General features: G+C 38.0%; 1 protein-coding gene across 2 annotated transcripts in view; it reads right to left on the reverse strand.

Annotated features, from left to right (window-relative positions):
- Nucleotides 1-19,059, reverse strand: part of ITGA8 (integrin subunit alpha 8) — a 107,039-nt gene that overhangs the window by 57,755 nt on the left and 30,225 nt on the right. For both annotated transcript variants that reach the window (XM_075746269.1, XM_075746270.1), the window contains 3 exons: nt 18,371-18,562; nt 5,690-5,735; nt 3,488-3,595 (listed from right to left, as the gene is read on the reverse strand). In XM_075746269.1, the coding sequence (XP_075602384.1) occupies nt 3,488-3,595; nt 5,690-5,735; nt 18,371-18,562 (346 nt within the window). The remainder of the gene's footprint in view (nt 1-3,487; nt 3,596-5,689; nt 5,736-18,370; nt 18,563-19,059) is intronic.

Genomic DNA, 19,059 nt, shown 5'->3' on the forward strand with positions numbered 1-19,059 from the left:
CTTCACAGGCCAGTCTCACATGTCATAGCATAAGAGTGTATTTTCTCAAATGTAAACTTATAAACTGCCATCATGTATTAAACTCAGTGATCTTGCTTTGGAGGTCTCACATAATTTTTGACCTGTCATGTTTTAAAAACGGTTGAGTTAAAAATCCAGCCTGAAATGCTTGACTTATTAAACAGCACAATTTCAGTGTATGTTTAATTTACTGTAACAAATAGAACAATTCTTCACACACGTTTGATAACCAAAGTCATGTACTTAAGTATTATTTAAGTAATACTCTTGTAAGAGCCAAGATTTAATCCTTCCACTGCAGACAGAGCATGTCAAAAAGGGAACGGCAGTGCAAAACCCCCAAAATTTGGAGTTTATTAGTCTCCTAGCCTCTGGCCATGCAAGAGGCAAGACTATGGGTTTAGCAAAATTCTGCCACACACTTGTGATGTTATGGATATTTAGTTGAGAATAATTCTAAAGACATCACAGATTTTTGATCACAAACCCAGACAAACTGAGATATGCTCATCACTTTGCAAGAAGATGTTATGGAGATGTTGAGGGATGTTTTAGCTGCGAGAAAAAGAAAAGCAGAGGAAAAGACAGACCACAAAAGAGGACAGGACTCTAAAGCATTTATGAGATTTAAGATCTGACTTCCAGGCACAGTAAGAAATACAATAGTTGAGCTTTCATGCTTGCTTGTAGGAGGAATCAACCAAGACAATTAACAATCAAAGGAAGAAAACTTCACCAGATAAGAAACAACAATATTTGCACCCTACCTTGAGTTAGTGAGAGGTGAAGTAAATAAAATTTGCAGATACAATATAAGCACAAAGTAGCAACAAAGTAGATAGTGGATAATCAGAACTCAAATGGTAATAAAAATACCAACGCAGAGATAAATTAAACCTCTTGATAGCTGGAACCCAGTCTTGGACTTAATAAATCATATGATGTGGAAACAGCTTTTGAAAAATGTAAATGTTTGATTTATTTACCCCTTTTTACAGAAATTAACCTGCATCTTTTACACCTTAAAAAAAGTAATCTTTTAACATTTTCTTTAATGGCTTCAAAGTTGAAGAATTTGTTCCAAATTTCTTAGTTTTGGGAAGTCAGAAATAGCCACATTTTAAATATAGCAGAGAAAGAATTATATGTTTCTAGAAGTTCAGGACAATTCTCTTAGGACTGTGTCTAAAAATTACTTTTTCTGCATGTTTCCTCTGTGCTTCAGTTTTCCAATTTATATCATGGCAAAAATAATATTTTCCTAATACTTGAAAATGTACAATAATCCACATTATTCACACACACAGAGTCCTGAAACTGTTCTAGTAGGAGGTTTCCTTTCATTCTAATTTTGCAGTGTCACTCGGTAGACATTTTATACAAGTTGCACAGCTGGCTAAGAGATACAGAAATCTATCCCATGGGACTGGGGAATTCTTTGCCTGTTGGAGTTTCCCTACTAATTGTTTTCATATGTACAATACAAGCTTGTATCAACTAAGGAGAAAAATTACAGCATGGAAAATAGCAGCTGGTCTTCAGTCATTTTGTAATACAAACTAAATCTTTAGGGCAGAGTATTTTAGAATAAAGCAGACAGAAATTAAATTATGCTCCTATTAGAACTCTTGTAGATATGAACCAAACATCTTCTGGCTTATTGTAAAACAAAAATGAAAAGTAATGAAAAACCTACATGCTAAAGGAGCATACTTTGTTTTTTCTCCCTTTTTTATCTCACAGCAGGAATACTTTTTAAAAAGAGATGTTCTTATTTATTTCTCTTGTGCAAAACCCCCACCTTTTCTCTTTCAGTACACTGTTGGTAAACCTTATGGGTTCAAAATCTTTTCCATTACAGCATAAAGCATCTTAAAAAGTCTTAAAAACTGAAGTTCTGAAAAAACAATTTGGATCAATGAACATGCTTCAGCCCAAAGTTAATACTGTAAATTCTCTATTACATCAACTATTAAAACAAAAGGTGCTTGAATCAAAAAAATCAAGACAGATCTTGATCTGGGTCCTGTTCCAGAAAGGCCAAAGCTTTTTAAAGATCTGGGACTGCACAGGTTTACTGAGTGCATTCCACATTGCTCTGCAGATGGGCGATTTTCTACACAGCATGTAGAAATGAGGAATATTATGATAAATATGAGAAGTCCCATAAAGTGTAAAATAATACAGCAAAAGAGAAAATCTCTTGACAGTCTCATCCCAGATTTTAACAATCAGTAAATTTAGGAACTTCCTGAGTCACAAATTGCATCAAATTCATTGAAAACCCATATATTTAGTGGCTTAGGTGTATCAGAGTTGAGTTCCTTTATGACTCTTAAATGAACTGCTTCTGGTCATGATAATTTTTTGCAGTTCATATTTATCAATTGGCTCTAAAAACTCTTTTGCTGACTCTTACATTTGAGATGATTTTTAAAACTATAAAAAATGTCTCCATTGTGGGGAATCCCTCTGACCACCTCTGTTTTAAAAGCAGTGCAAAATTTCTGCAGTCACCTTATCTTCTGGAATCCTCCTTTACACCTTGATATTCTTTTCATCCAGCCCACATCCTGGCAGGCTTTCTGCCTTTAATATGTTTAAATAAAATGATACGACTAGTTTTTATGTCTTAGAAATCTGTTCCTTGCAGTCTCTCTGGCAGGACTTACTGGTATTTTATATTCAACTTGCACATGTTTATGCTCTGTTTTGTTTTTAGTTTCCTCATTTGTTACGATTTCCACTTTTAAACAGTATCTTACGTATTTGTAACAGCCTCTTTTATCAACTGTTTCTGGGGTCCTTTCTAAATGACTTTTTTTCTAGTGCAGTAAACGTGCCTTTATGTGGTATTATGTGCTACTAGATAGCCTCCAACTGTCCTGCAAGCATTTTATATTTGTAACTGATCTTAAATTGTTTTAATTAGCTTCAAATTTTTGAATGTACTTTTTCTTTTCAAAGCTAAATGCTACTGTGGCAGAGCATTTCTCATTTAAAGATCTATGCAACATTGTCCTGTACAACGCACTGAAAAAACCTTTCCCCTGACCAATGGCAGCCAGAAACAACACTTCGCTGTTACATTTTCTCAACAAAGATGCATGTTTTCACAGATCAATGTTTCTGTGTTTTGTCTGTCTGACCTGTTTCATGTTTCATTCACCCAAACACTGAATTTGAATTTGCAGCTTGATCCTAGGAGACACTGCACATCCTCCTATGCAGAAGGAGACTCAGCATATCAAAGGACTTTCAGCTACTTCATTTTGAGAATCTGTGAAGTACTGGAAGATATCAAAAAGAACTCTGTTCTATACAGGGGGTTTTTGTTGTGCTCATATAGCACATTTGAACATTTTTTTGAACTTAGAACACATTCAACAAAAAGCTGCAAGAAAAGTTAGGGAGTTATTTGAGAAAGAGGATGAGGAATTTTTCTTTTGCCTAATCATGAACTTACCAAGCCACCAAAAGCTGAGAGTCAGGGAGTTGACAAGTTTTATTGTCTGGATTCACAATCATGGGGTTCAGAATGAGCTGAGCATTCACTGTCACAACAGGCCTGGCTCTGAGGGACAGAAATAAGGTTCACTGCATACAGAAGGAGCACATTAGTACCTAAGTTGCAGCAGAGAAAACAACTGAGATGGCCACAAAGCAGCCAGAAATGTAGGGTTCCTTGGGAGAAAACACTTTTATAATGCTGCTCCTACCTAAAAGAACTTTTTTTTTTTTCTTTTTGGTCAGAAACTGATACTTCCTACAACGACATTTGCAAAGCTCTTCACAAAAAAAAAAAAAAAAAAAAAAAAAAAAAAAAAATTCACATGTTAACAGCATCATTGAAACAGTATCCTATAGTTAACAAAAGGTGTGTGCTGGGACTGAGGCACATCATGCACATTTCATCACATTGAGTTCTCACAAAGGGACAGAGTCTGCCTTTGGGGATTTACAGCAGTCCTTTGGCCCCTACTTTATACTGTTGGATTTGTTTTATACTGTCTCCATTAACAGTGACATGTTCAGACTTGCTATCTCTGTGTAAGATTCTTTAAAAAATGAACATAATTTGGTTAAAGTAGCAGTTGATCTAGAATATCTTGAGCCAATAATAAAGTAAACTCTGTCTGACATGTCTAGAGAAAATTGACTTTGGAAACCAGGAACAATCACCACAAAATTCTGCTGAGTATGTGAATATATAGTTGTGGTGATGGGAACCATCCTTCTGAATAACAATCTCTTATTACGTAATGAGATAATCTGTAACTGAGAGCAATTTAGAAGAGAAATGAAAACAAGAAAGGGTCTAAATTCTGGGTTTTTTTAAGACAGTAGTACTATTTTACAGTAACTTATATAATTCTGGCAAAACCATCTTATTACAAAATTACTTCCCTCATATTTTAATCCACAGCTAAGCTTTTATGATTACTGCTCTGTATTACTTCAGCAAGAGATTAAAAAATAACATTACTTTCTTCATTTTTGTGCAACAGGGAAAACCTTTTTTCTAGCAAATTTCAGTTAATACAATTTTTTTTCTCCAATATGACAAGTTGCATATTTGATACACTCTGGCCAGGAACTGGAAAGATTCAGGGTCTCCTGCTATTCACTTAATTAAATAGAATTAAATAGAACACATGTTTTATTGCTATCATCTAAAATACACACTGGATCTAATTCTCCAATATTTCACATCCTTGCAGTCACTCATACCACTGCAAAATGGTGCATTCCAAATTATTCACATGATTCTTAAATAGGGCAGTAGGAAAATCAGGTCTACTCACTGCACCTGCAGTGTTAGCTAAAATGAGCTAACGTTCCTGTTACAAAATTCTTATGCTTTGACAAACATTCAGTTGGGAAGCAGAATATGCCTTCCCTCAGTCAGGTACTGATGGGGATACAAACAATAAGTCAGAGGGGAATCAAGAAATATGACCACATTGTTGCAGCAACAGATGGTGAATATTTGAATGCAAAGAACTATCGGCATGACTGGACTAAGAGGGCAGCAGCAGATTTTTGTTTAGGTTATTTGGTAGTTTTACTTTATACCTCTAAACAAACAGTGCATTTAGTCAAAATCCATAGTCAGCAACAACTTTTGATTTGTAAAATGGGATCTCATACATTTTTTCTAAACTGAAGCTAATAGCAGCAGTCTTTATTTTCAATAAATAGTTCACTTCTGAATGTACACGAGCTCTGAAGAATCAGAGTCACTTGAAAATTTCTTACTAGTACCATTCCCCCAGGAAATAAATTGAATTTCAGTGTTATGCTTTTTGAATTTCTCTCTGATGAGCTGTGGCAAGAACTTTTTGACTGTATAGGAACGTGTGTGACATAGCTTTAAAGGTAGAAAAGATAAGATTTTCTCTTCTTGTTTTATTTAAAATTAACTGAGGAGTCAAATATTCCAGAAGAAGGTTCTTGAGCTAAGACTAAGCATGGAAATTTTCATTGAAAATGACAAGTTTTGAGCATGGAAAAAAAGCATTTGTTTCTCACAAGATGCTTAATTTATCACCTGTAATGAGTATCTTCTACACATTGTACCAGGGAAACACAAGAATGTGAAATTTGTTTATTTGCAGATCTCCCACCACAGCTGTAAAATAAAAAATTCATTGTATTTACCACGTACCTGTACACAACTGCTTTTCCAGCTCCAAATGCACCTACAATTAAATCTAGAATAAACAAAACAGTTTCAGAAGAGCTATATAGAAGTCTCTCATACCTTTTTTTCCAGCCTAGATTATTTATATTAAAAATGCAGTAACATAAAACAAATGACATAATTCCTTTCTGAGTAATTTTTTCAACAGTGTATCTGAAAGAAAATATTTCACATTGTCAGAGATGGGCTCATAAATGTCCTGGTTGTATCCAGTAAGTGCCAATCTGTTTAACACAAGGTCACCCATTCCACAATCTCATTTCTCTCCAACTTGCATTAAAGGGGAAAAAGGATGCCATTAACCCCTATTCATTTTATTCCAAACGATGAATTGCACACTACACAAAGAGATGCAAACCACTTTGTCACTCTCATACAAGTCATGTTGAAATTTATGATATTCCTTCCTGACAATCCTGCTTTGTGTTTTAAGTAATTTGTTCATTAATTTAAGCATTACATCTCTGTGTACATAAATACAATGCACAGGTGAGAGGATGGCTGATTTTATAGTTTCCAATGTTTTCAGCATTGTAGCAGCATGTGCTAAGGCTTACAATAGTTACCCATCTAAGGCCATTTTTCTCCCCATCAGTCACCATTTGGAACAGATGGAGTCAACAACACAAGCACTACACTAGGCCTGGGGCACATCTTTGTTACTAGACACAGGCCAGGGTTGGAAATCTACAGACCCAAATATTTCCTCTTTTTGCCTGGAGTGCCCACACAGGGCTCTCTGGAAAGATCCAGACTGGCTTCCTGGATCATTCAGACCTGCTGGAGAAAAGCTGGAGTCAAGCAGTGAGGGAAAGGGCCAACATTCCTGCTGTCTCTAGCTGGAGCACAGTTCAAGAAAAGGAAAGAGCTTTGTTTCATTTTCAAAGCCCCTAGTGTCCATCTGGGCACCCCTTTCACTCCACAGTTGTTATCATATTGATTTACACATGTCCAATTCAGTAGACAACAGACCTTTCAGTGGTACTGGTAATCTAAATGGATCTAAATGAGTTAGTTAAACCAGTATTCAGGGTTGTAAACAAACCCTTACTTGCTGCTTCCATAGTTTGAGCACTGGTTTGCTTAAGAAGCCCTGAAGTCATTGAGCATGATGCAAGTACAAAAGCTTTGATGCTGATTAGCTGGGTGGGTTTGGGCCAGGTCTGGCCACGTGTTTTCCAGCGCTCTGTCTGCTTTTCAAATGGTCAGGCTTTCACAAGTTTAAACAAGTACTCCACATGTCCTACAATAAATTACATTGAATAATGTCCTAATAAGACCAGGCATGGACAGTTTATGGTTCTGATCCTCTTTTTGTACAACATTTACATTTTTCTACTTCCATTGGCCTTAGAGAAATACGCTTCAGGCTCAGGAACATTTTAAATAGCAAAAGAAAATGAGCGTTGTTGTTATCTCCTTTTTGGGACATTTATGAGTCCTTTTCATTAGCAGCTTTTATAGAAAACTGGCACACAGTACCAAAACCGAGAGATATTTTCCTCTCAAATAAACAACTGATAGAAACATAGCCATCAACATAAAAGCTACACAATGCACATGGCAAAACTTTTCCTGGTAGCTCCCTGACAGCAACACCCACGGCAACCCCTAAAGATTTAATATTCTGTTGTTTTTTTGGGGGGGTAGTGTTTGGGGTTTTTTGTGTTTTGTTTGTTTGTTTGTTTTAAATGAGAAAGAAACATGTTACGAACAGAAAGTGAAAGACAAGAAGGAAGGGGCTTCCGTTCTGTTCTTCCCAGCTGGAGGCTCTTTATGAATTCTGCAACAGACTTAAATTAGGATATGCACTGTTTCCTACTTGGTAACTCAAAAGGTTTCAGTACAGGGCTATGTTATGGCAGAGACAAAACGGGTAGATATCCAAGACTTATCCAGATCCTGGTCTTGTGACGATTTCATAATCAAATTTTTCATTAAAAAATAAAGCACTCCAACCCTTCATGGCCACAAAGGAAAACTTGAACACACAACTTGAGTCAGCTTAATAAAATGTAGCCTGTTTGAATCTGAAGGTAAAAAGAATGAGGCTGTTAGCCTCACTAGTATGAGTGAACTCTTTATTTCACTATCTACAGCTGTGTGGACTTAGGTCCCCACTATCTTGGCATCCCCACTTTAATATTAAAGGAGATTTTGTCCATCTGCTTAATAGTTAAATCCTGGTTTGTTTGGGACAGAGCCCAGCTTATTTGAAGACGGATGGTAATGGGTCTAGAGGAGCAATTACAGATCCCGGCCACCAAAAGACCGATTTTTCCATGAGCAGTCTTTCTGTATTGCCACCTCAGCCAGGTTCGGAGACACAGCAAAAAAGATGAGGACATTCAGTCATGGCACCATCACAAAGGCCCTGTTTGAGCATACTCTAAGGGCAGCCAGGACTCTGCTCATCCTGCTCTCCTTTGGAAGCTCTTACTTTTTCCCTGACATGTCCTTTATTCTCTGGTCTAAGTCATGCTTATTCTTGACTCAAAGAGCTTGTAGGAGTGAAACCACTCAGTAGGAAAAGTGGATTTAAGAATGAATACGCAAACAATAAAACATACTTATACCCGGTAGTGACATCTACAATCTAATATAAGGACCAAGTCATTATATATTCAAGCAGAGTATTCACTGGAAGATCCATTAAGGATTTTGCTTTGCTTCTACTTGTTCTGTTACAGACTAGTTTTATTCTTTCTTTCATTGTATTGTGGGGTGCAAGTCCTATATCCATCATTGGAAAAAAAAACATTTTTGACATTGATACAAATCCATGAGATTTGAATACACATCAAATCAGAGCACTTTTATAAGCAGAAGTTTTGAATTTGTTGTGTGTTCTGCAGAAGAAAAGTTACTAATAATTTCTATGAAAAAATGCATGAGATGTCTAAATTATCCAAAGCTTGGCAACTTTCCTCTCCTAAAAATAGAGAGTTGTCGTCTTTATTCATTGCTTGTTAATGTTACACATGCAATGTCACTGATGCAAAGGTCAGTAGCTGAAGAATAAGGGTTTAACAAGCAATTTGGAATTCATGGCAAAAAAAGCCAGCTTAACTACTTATAACCCTTCCAACCAGAGCCTGAAGAAAAGCGTATGAAAATCCTTGCTGCTTTGCATTTGTGAGGGTTTTTTCAAGCCCAGATTAAAATGTGTATAAGTAAAGAGAGAAAAAAAGAGAGAGTATCAGAATCACAAAATCTCATTCACTCCTTCTTTTCTAATATTTCATGAGGGAGGATGAAGGACCGACCTCATAGATTTAAGTAAATGACCACTTTATGTATGTCATCTCATTTAGAAGATCCTTGATCGGATCTACCCTTCAGAGAAGCAGAGATCTGTAAGGAGGGGCTGGTGGCAACAGCCGTGTGCTTCTGCCTCATTGCTGTTGTGGAATAAATGAGCTGTGCGGTCACAACCACACTGCAAAAAACTAAGAAAACAAGCACGGAGTGACTGAAGGAATTTTCAACTTGCATTTCAATACAGCTGGAGGGTTGTAATCACTAAAATCCCAACTGGTGGAGCTCACAGAGCTTAATCTTGAAACAAGTGTCTTTGGCATGTACTTAACTGAAGTCAAGGGGCACTGCGCAAAGTTAAACAATCTTAATGTTTATTTCAAATTTTACTTTGCTCTAAAGGGAAGGCCTGCAAGGCACTGGTGAAGAAAATCCATTTTCTGAGATAAAATTATCATAAAAAGTAAAGTATATCTGAGTATTCACAGATGACACTGAAAGGCACACTAGATTTTGTAAGCTGGTCTATCTATCTGCACTTTCTGCCATGTGGCTACGCCAGACCTGAAACGTCATGTGATAAAGAAACTTGCCATGATGCTGACTAAGCCTTCAACCAACTGGAGGAAGCAAGAAGATCAAAAAAGTCCTGCCTCCAGTCTCAACAAGATATATTAATTTCTTAACTTGAGCAAATTCTTTGATCCTCTGGTATTTTTAAATGACATCTCCATCTCCTGTGAGAAATGTAGCCCCAGCGACTCTAAGCAGGGAGGAACATGTGGCGTGCTGAGCACCCCACACTTTGTTGGAGTCTGCCCAGCAATCTCAAGAGAAATTGCCAAGGCACAGTACCTCATCTCGCTTCATGGGGGACAGTGGCCAAGAGCAACAGCTGATGAAGGACTACATAACTGGCACACATTTCACTTGTGAGATACCGAAAAATTAAACAATAGATAGCTGAGTTACCTCCCCACTGCAACTCTACCAGGATATAGGCAGTGTTGACTTTATGGACTCAGAATGATTTGCTGACAGCTTTAAATATCACTTTGTATAGTCTGTCAGTTTAATTACACAGTACAAATAGGACTGGAAAACAATTAGAATCCTGAGTACAGGTGCTAATGGAAATTTCATAAAAGAGAGTAAGAAAACTGCATAACTGGAAATCCTGTTAAAAAAATCTTTGTAAGCCTTTTTGTTTTTTATTTCCCGCAGCGGATGAGGTGCCAAAAAGGCCCTCAATCAGATTTCTATTTGTTTTCTAGGATTTCAGAGAGCACTACACTCCCAAATGTCAGCAGCAAAGGTCCAGAATAAAATTTCCTTTAAATGGCCATTACTTCAGGCTTGACCATAATAAAGGACACAGGATTGTCCAGTTCAGTCAACTTTACTCAAGAATTTTAGTTAAATACTACAAACAACCACCACCCAACACAGGGGCACTTTCTTCCAATCCTACCATTCTCAACCACTCTGGTAGCAGGTCTGTTAAGGATAACACCTAAGGCTAATTCATTTCAATACTCCCATTTTGTCTGAATGAGTCCCTTTCATAATATAATGCTATTTTTCATTATATTACAAACAAATCCAAGAGAGGGCAGTTAAAGTTCTATCACTTCAGTAAATTCCTACTTACTGGAATTAATTTATTTATTCTTATATTCCATTGGGCACAATATTATGATTTAATTAAATATCTCAAAGAATTTTTAAAAAAAAGCATACCTGTAAATTACAGATAGTAATTTGCCATAAAATTAACATATTTGCAGAAGATTCTTGGCTTGTTGCTATATTTTTGATTGATTATTCATGTGAAAACACAATTAGCTGGTAGAAACACTTCAGCTTTTCTGGATTTGCTGGCAGAACCCATGCCCTTGTTCTGGCTCCCACGCTCAGCAGTCCTGTCTTACCACAGCAGATGCAGCTTCTCATTGATTTAATTTGTTTGTCTTCCACAAATCTCCTGGATCAACTTCATAATTTAATCATCACTAGATTATGATTTGTGATATTGTTGGCAAAATGCCTATTGTTGTCAAAAAAAATTATGAATGCTGAAGAACCTTTGCCTCTCAGAAAGAAACTTGAGGGTTTTCTTCCTGCTGTTTGAGTTAATGTACTTAGCAGATGGAGCTCTTAACTACTCCTATTTTAATAAGATTAAACTGGCTTACTGAAGTTCTGAGGAAATTTTGTCTATATCACACTTGTTTCCTTCTTAAAATGTTTCTCGTGTCATTTGTTTATATTAATACGTGTTATTCTCAACAGAACAACTGAGTCCAAAATAACAAGGCATGAAGATGCCTTTATACATTTCCCTGTGCTGACAAAGGCTTGACTAAAAAGAACAACCAAAAAGAACAGGCCAACAGCTGTATATCTATAAAAGCAGGACACCTTGAAGATAGAGCTTCAGTGGCACTGACTCCAGGGTGACACTCTAAGGTAATAAGGAAGACTTACACAAGCATCTAAACAGGCAGAGAGCAGAAACAATAGTGCATAATTTATTTGAGCAATTAACTAATTAACTAATCATCAGTCTTTGAATAGTGAATTAATCTAGAGCACTGCTCTGAATCCACTCACACTGTTAAAAGAAAGTGGTTAAATCATCCTGGTTCACAAACACATTTGAAGAAACCACAGTCTGTTGGAGGATATGCTACAAGAAGAAAGCAAGCTTAATGAGTTGAGTAAGTTATTCATTATAAACTATTTGCTCAGCTATCAAGTGACTGAACATATGCTGAAATGTGAGGGTGGAAACCTTACAGCCTCCAAATGCCTGAGCCCTGCACAGATAGATGAACCAGCTGGAAGTGTGGCACCATCACCTAGATAATCATAGACTCCAAGCACTCAGTGGGGACCAGCTTTGAACGGATGCCCAGAAGCCAAAAGAAACAAATTTCTTTCCCATTAAACAGTTTTATGGATTTCTTTTGTTCCTATGAAAATTGAACTATGCTAATAGAAAAAGACAAATAAATTTACAAACAAAATAAACTATAATTCAAAATACATGCCTAAGCTGAGGCTTCATTCCTTGTTCCAGGCCTTGATGACAGAAATAAAGCTCAGAGCGGAGCAAAGGGGCCCTAAAAGCCCCAGATTTACTGGGAAGTGAAGTGGAAGCTGTGTTGAAAGTTATCGTTATGTTGCTCAGATCTTCCAACATAGAAGACAGCCAGGAAGGTTGTGCTGAGGCAGGGATTCAGCATATCTTTACGCAAACCTTGAAGAGTTGCTATTACAGAGAATTCCATGGCTATATAAACTGTGTTGTGGGCCTCGCCAGTATGGCCTCAGATACAGCACAATGCTGCTTTGCCATGTCATAGAATCATAGAATCATTAAGGTTGGAAAAGACCTCTAAGATCATCAAGTCCAACTATCAAACCACGTCCTAACCTCGGCACTGAAAAGTACAGCACAGAATCTTGTACGATTCCTTCCAGCTACCACTGTATTTGCACTTAAACCGATGAAAAAAGCCTATCTTTTACACTTTTTCACTCCATTCACTCGCCTCCTTTATTTCTTTAATCCTCTTCATTTTTACATGATTATCAATCCAGGCTAACGGCACGAAGTCAGTATTTACCATAGCAACATTTGTGAGATCAAATCCTCTCCTTTTGAATATGAACTTAGAAAACGAGTTGTTAGAAAACTGTGAAATGGATCGTTTGCTGAAAGATGTTACAAATATGTCAGCGTTAGTAAATTAGTGCCAGAGAATGTGCCTGTGTGCCATACCTGCACTGTCTGTGGTTGTGTCATTAGAATGGCCCTAAAGCAGTTGTCCCATGCCAATTACCGAACTCCAAAAGAGAGTATCCCTGTTTTGGCAAGAAAATGAGTTTGATATTGTGGACGAGGACTGTTCAGTGACAGTTCAGAACTAAAGACAGCATATTTAATTCACTAGAGTAAAAGCAGCTTAATAGGATTAATTGGTCTTTTCCTTCAAATACCAAATACATATTGTATACCGGAGACATACTGAGTATCTCAGGTAAGTATGGTACAAACCTTGTCAGTGCCATGCTTGAAAGACTGGGAAAGCTGCACGATGTTTGTTCCCCTGAATAGTCACATGAAAAGCACAGACCTGGCTGGTACGTTAAATCTATCTGACTGACATGCTTAATCCGCTGCCTCTTACTGTTTCCCTCTCAGTAACCTTATCCAACTATAGAGTTTGATCAGGTCCTGCATAACTCTTACATGACTACAGAGAAAGGAGCATCCATCCATCCATCCATTACCACCATCAGCACTGTTTGGCATTGCAATTCTTCTGCTAGGTGAGGAAGAACGCTCTGTTGGGGCTGAAGGTGATGAACACCACCACAGTGAGAGGGCAGCTGCATGTCTTCAGAGCAACACAGCTGTCAGGATGATCAGCACAGCTTTCTGCCTCTGCTGCTTATCAGGGTTGAAAGTTTCCCACTACCTCAGAGCCTGCAAAGCAGAGACTACCATAGTATCACCCTGTCTGTGTAGATAAAGGAACAGTTCTGGGCACGTAATATCTGGAGTGTCTGCGAGTATGACACAATTTACAGAAGTCCTTCGCTGGAAAGCTGTGGAGATGTAAACCAAGGGCTGTGTTTAATAACAAAACTAAATCTTCCCTGTGGAAAGGTTAGAAAAATCCCTGTATTTTCACAACGCTGAGAGCAGAGGTCTACTACTGTTACAGTGATAACATCTATGCCAGGGCAGCTGAAGACAGATGGTCATTACATTAATGAGGAGGAAAGCAGCCCTATCCGCATGCTGACACTACTAGAGAAAGTTTCATTTTTAGGTACAATGTTGCCTAGGTGGCCATTCAGCTGTCTGTGCTGTGCAGCCAGCATCCTGTGCTTTGTGCAGTGAGTGGCTAGAAGTGAAATTAAAATAAGTCAGGGCATGAGCTTGAGCACTGTGTTGGTACTGTCCAGATTTTTATATTGTTAGCACAGACTCTGGTCTGCTTTCAGTGTGTGCATGTTAGTATTCTCCCAGATAGTGGCCAGGAATGGTCTGGGGAATAGCCTGGGCCAAAGACCTTTCCCAAAAGACAGTTTGGATATGGCCATCCTGGTTCAGTGGGCAGGAGGGTTTCATCTGATGATGGGTGAGCTGTGCTGTGCCATGTAGCCTCAAGGCCAGATCACAGTTCCTGGCTCACTTTATTTTCTTGCACAAACATAATCACTGATACCAATGAAAAAGACTTAGGATTATTGTTTTGTCAAGTACTAATTCTGATTTTCTTCTCAGGAGGGAAGATGCAGCTTTTTTTTTTCCCTGTCAGATAAGTTTGAAAACCAGGTCAATGGTAAAATCTTTATTAGAAGCAAAGCTTTAGCCACACATAAGTCACACTTTACACACTGCTTTTTACATAAAAATGTGTGAAGAAGAGGCAGAAGACTGAACCATCTGGTACAGCAGGACTGGTGTGCCATTTGTCTCTGCACAAGGAACAATTAAGTAAATTAGAGTTCCTTCCACAGGATGGTTAAAACATAAGGCTGAGGGAGGGAATACGGCAGAGGTCTGTAAAATAGCAGTGGACTATAAAAGAATTGTTTACTGTCTCTCCAGTATAAGAACTAAGGCACATCCAAAGAAACTGTCCATTGGAACGTTCAAGACTTGGATGGGGTGCAGTGAAAAGAATTACTTCTTCACAAAACAAGGCTATGGGGCCCCTTGACACAGGTTGCTGTGGGTACCAAAAGTTCACACGAGTTCTACAACTGATTGGTCTAATTCCTGGAAGAAAAGTTTGTCAAGGGCTACTAAATTTGAAGGTGGCACCTCTGACTCAGGGACACCTTGCTTATCCAGTTGGCTAGAGCTGGGTGAATATTCTGGGAAATATCACAGCAACTGTACAATTCCCTGGGTATCTGTGTTGGCCGCTGCTGAAGACATGCTACAATGCTAGACAGATCTTTCCTCCGTTTCAGTACGGCTGTATTATGTTGTTCCCTGCCTGCTCTTCTACCTCACCATTAAACCTGGCCGTGATCAGTTTTCTCCCACGTTTTTTATACAACTGGCATCCTGGGGTAGAAGAGAGTCTTCCTCTGCCTTTGCTAAATAAGACCAGGAAGCAGGAGGTGGTGTCTCTCCCTTTGCTGGCCAGGAATTGCAAGAAGAGGAGGAAGCAGAAACCACTCCTCCATCCACAGGAAAGCTGGGGGATTTGAACAGCACGGAGTATTGGGCAGCCTTTGTCTGCCCCCTATTTCCTTCTCTGTTCCTGAGCTTACATGGGCATTTGGATGAGGAGAGGAAGATACCACTTACTGTATCAAATGGCTGCTCTTTCCCACAAGACTAATAGGTAGATCTCAGCCTGAATTGAACTCACAGCAAGAGAGGATTTAACCTTTGTCCAACAGGAGAAAAATTTGACTGTGTTTCACCCTCACTTTTTAGGAACTGTATTCCCCAACCTGTAACTCAGTCTAAGAGCGCTGGTTGTGGGGCTCAATACAGCGAGCCCAGGATGAAGCTCAGGGGTCTGTGATAAGAAGCCACACAAGCAGGTGGTCTCTTCTGGCCTCCAAGTCTGTGACCTGCTCCAAGAACAATAATAAATTGTCTGATTTAAAGAATAAGGTCCAAAACTCTAAAAGCTCTGAAAATGCTACACAATGCATTAAAAATGAAATGGCAGAGTAACTCCCATCTCTCAGCCTCTCATTTCCTAGCAGGGATATGCCTGCCTCATGAACAATGTTAGGCGCAAGGGTTTGAGTAAATTGTACAAGCACAGCTACAATTATATGAGTCCTCACAAATTGGTGTCAGTCCGGAACTTCTTGCAAGCGTGATCCCGTTTTGAGCCCATTCGTCTTCAGACAACACTTGGAAGTCTAGCCATGGAAGAACTAATTGCTTGGAGAATCTCACTGCAGACTGTGGCAATACATGGTTGTACCTGCAGCCAGACATTACAGCTGGGTCTTACTTCCCCGCCTATGGGAACTGAATTCCTCAGAGTGATGAGTCAGCATAATTTAGTTTTATTAATTTTTTTTTAAAATAAAATGGCTGATTTTATAATGTGGACATTAAAAAGCTTAAAAGAAAATTGAGATTTTTTTCTAATATTTCACAACCCTCTTTGAATCAGAGTCACAACCAGTACTTTGGGAAGCACTGAATTAAAGGTTATTTTTCTAGACCTTCTATAGTCAGCAAATACTCTGCCTCTCAGCTGACATCTAAAATAAAACTTCCTTCCTGTTTCTTCCAAGTTCAGTCCCTTGTTTCTTCCTTGTACAAGGGTTGCCCTTCAGAATTTCCGTCAGGAGGTTAAGAAGGAAAGCTTTTTGATACAAGAAGGATTACTTCATTGCCTAGTGTGTTTTTCCTGGAGGTGCATTTCCCCATATTATTTCCTTTCTTTTTTTTCCTTTTTCCCATAGGAAGGCGTTCTATTTTTGTGCTAACACTGTGCCATGGTTGTGCTATTTTTACAGCTCTGTTTTGGTGCTTCAAGTCTTTGTGAATTAAGGAAGAGGTGGTTGTCTGACAGTAAAGTTTTTTTCTTCTGTCATCTTCTGACAGATTCTCACCAGTACTGCTCATCCAGATATTCAACTGAGGGATGGAGGGAAAAGCTAGTTACAGTAAATGCAGGTTGTTGGGGTTTTTTTGCTAAAGTAATTCATGTCATAAATCTAAACCACCTAACACACAGTGAGCTGATATCACAATGTGAAATTCTGCAAGTAGGATGCAGAGTGGAGCCAACAATGACAAGTAGAACAACACCAAGAAATCTCACAACTGAATGGACTATAGCAGTTCCTCAGTAACCCCTTAGAAAGATTGAGATGCATCACTCAAACTTTTCACAAATTAGTTTAAAAGATGCTCCATATAAAGTATGCTAATACACTAGTTAAGACTTCTACTCTTCTTTCTTCCCCATGTGACTTAAAGAAGACCTGAAAGAATCTCTCCCTTCCCTCTATCTTTTCAATCTTAGAAATGTCAGGAATGCAATATGCTGTTTTCTTTGGTTTTGCTGGGGGGGCCTTGTGGCTGCTTTAGGAAATGTTTAAATGCTGAAACTTTAATAAAGAGCTCCCTTGTCCAAAAGAACCTCATTAGTCATGGACAATGAAAGACTATTAATAGCAAGATAAACAATATGCTAACAAAAAGTCAGAACAGTGTTTAAAACCCCTTTGTTTTCTCAAATGCTAAAGATCCTCTCACTTTAGTCTTGTGATAGCCTCACTTTATTACTCTGCAGCCAGCTTTTCTGTTTGTAAACCCGTAATTTCTATTGTAAACACCCCTTCCCGGAAACTCTCTTCTGCTTTTGAAAAAAAGACACCTCGTTCATGGTTTTTACAATCCATCACAAAAAGATAAAAGAGATGTTGGTTTTGTCCCTTTGAAAATCACAAGTTTTAAGAACACTAGCCTTGAAATAACCCAGGCTAACTGAAGTGATTTCATAGTTAGGGAAGTAAAGACTATTAGCATGTTACTATACATGAACCTTTCACAATAACAAAATATGATGTTTTACTGCACACCCCTGCTAAGACTTCTGAATTGGGATGAAAAGAAACAGAACAGATCTGCTTCTAGAGGAAAGAGAGAGTAAATACAAGCACATTTAAAATAGCTCCAACATTCAGACTACTTATGATGCTATGAACATGCCTCTTAAAAAAAAAAAATATGTATCTACCCAGCGAAACTCAACTAAAGTTACAAACTTGATAAATCTGAATGCATGTCAGGTAAACTAGCAAGGAAGAATCGAAGCTAACCTTAAAAGAGTCCACATAGCAGAATGAAAACATAAAAGGGATGGAAAAGCCCAAACAAAATATCTGCCTTCAAGCAATGTCTTTGCATTCTGTTATTTTGTAATGTAATCGAAGCCATTAAGAACCTATATATAGCTCCATGTCTGTTTGGATGGCAAAAAACAACTTAGCAACACAACCAAGACAACCCCTTCTTCTACAACACAACATGGTTTTAATTAAGAAAGAATGCCAGGATGAAGGAGACCTTACAAGTTCAATAAGCTGAGCGCATTCAGTTTTTGGAATTAGGGGGAAAGGGTTAAGCTTTTTATTGTAAACTTCACGTTTTATGTTAATGTAGCTATTTAAGCCCTTTCTTGCCTTTCTGATCATGTCTTTTGACAGGAAAGGGAGTATTTGTTTTGTCTGATTTTAACTCTCAGGAAAGCTAGCTAGAACTATCCAAAAATGTCTATTCTGTATTCTGACCTCTGCCTTTCAAAAGGAGCAGTTTAGGCATGATGCATTTTCCAGAGAATGGAAGTCTGAAATTCCCTAATGGAAAAATCTTACCTGGGTAATCATTCTTGTCTACATCTGAGTCTCCTCTTAGAGTGAAGCCAAATCCCGAAGGCATGGACTGTGAGGCCCACGCTCCATTGAGGACCTGGGAAGGGTTAGTATTTAACCCATTACTATGTCCATTGTAAATGAGCACTTTCCCTCTTCTGTCTTCTCCTGCAAATGGTGCACCTATAGCAATGTCTGCAGTGCAATAAAAGAACAAAAAGAATGGTCACAATTAAAATAAAACAAAAATTAAGTCCCTGCAGGAAAACAGACATAAATGGCTTCTGCTACGTACATGCAAGAACTTCAATGTTCTGTACTTCTGTATGGATTCTAGTTTTAAGGCAAATAAATACACAAAAATGTTTGTAGTGTCTTTTCTGTGCCAAACTTTTCTGACAAAAGCTTATAAAATCATCCTATGAAGGGGTTATTGCATCGTATTATATAGCCAGTCCACAGTGGATTCCTCTACCATATTTCCAGGGCATTTAATAAGCTTTAATAAACCAAGATCTAATGAATGCTTCTACTTCCATATTTTTAAACATATTTAAACATATTTTAAACATATTTTTTTCCTTGATTTCCTCTATCACCTAATTAATAAGGAACAGTTGTTGGATAAAATTAATTTTATTTTTCCAGATAAAATATTCAACATATAGACAAAAAAACTCTACCCCCCTCAA

Source organism: Balearica regulorum, chromosome 2 (assembly GCF_011004875.1).
Source record: "Balearica regulorum gibbericeps isolate bBalReg1 chromosome 2, bBalReg1.pri, whole genome shotgun sequence".
NCBI lineage: Eukaryota > Metazoa > Chordata > Aves > Gruiformes > Gruidae > Balearica > Balearica regulorum.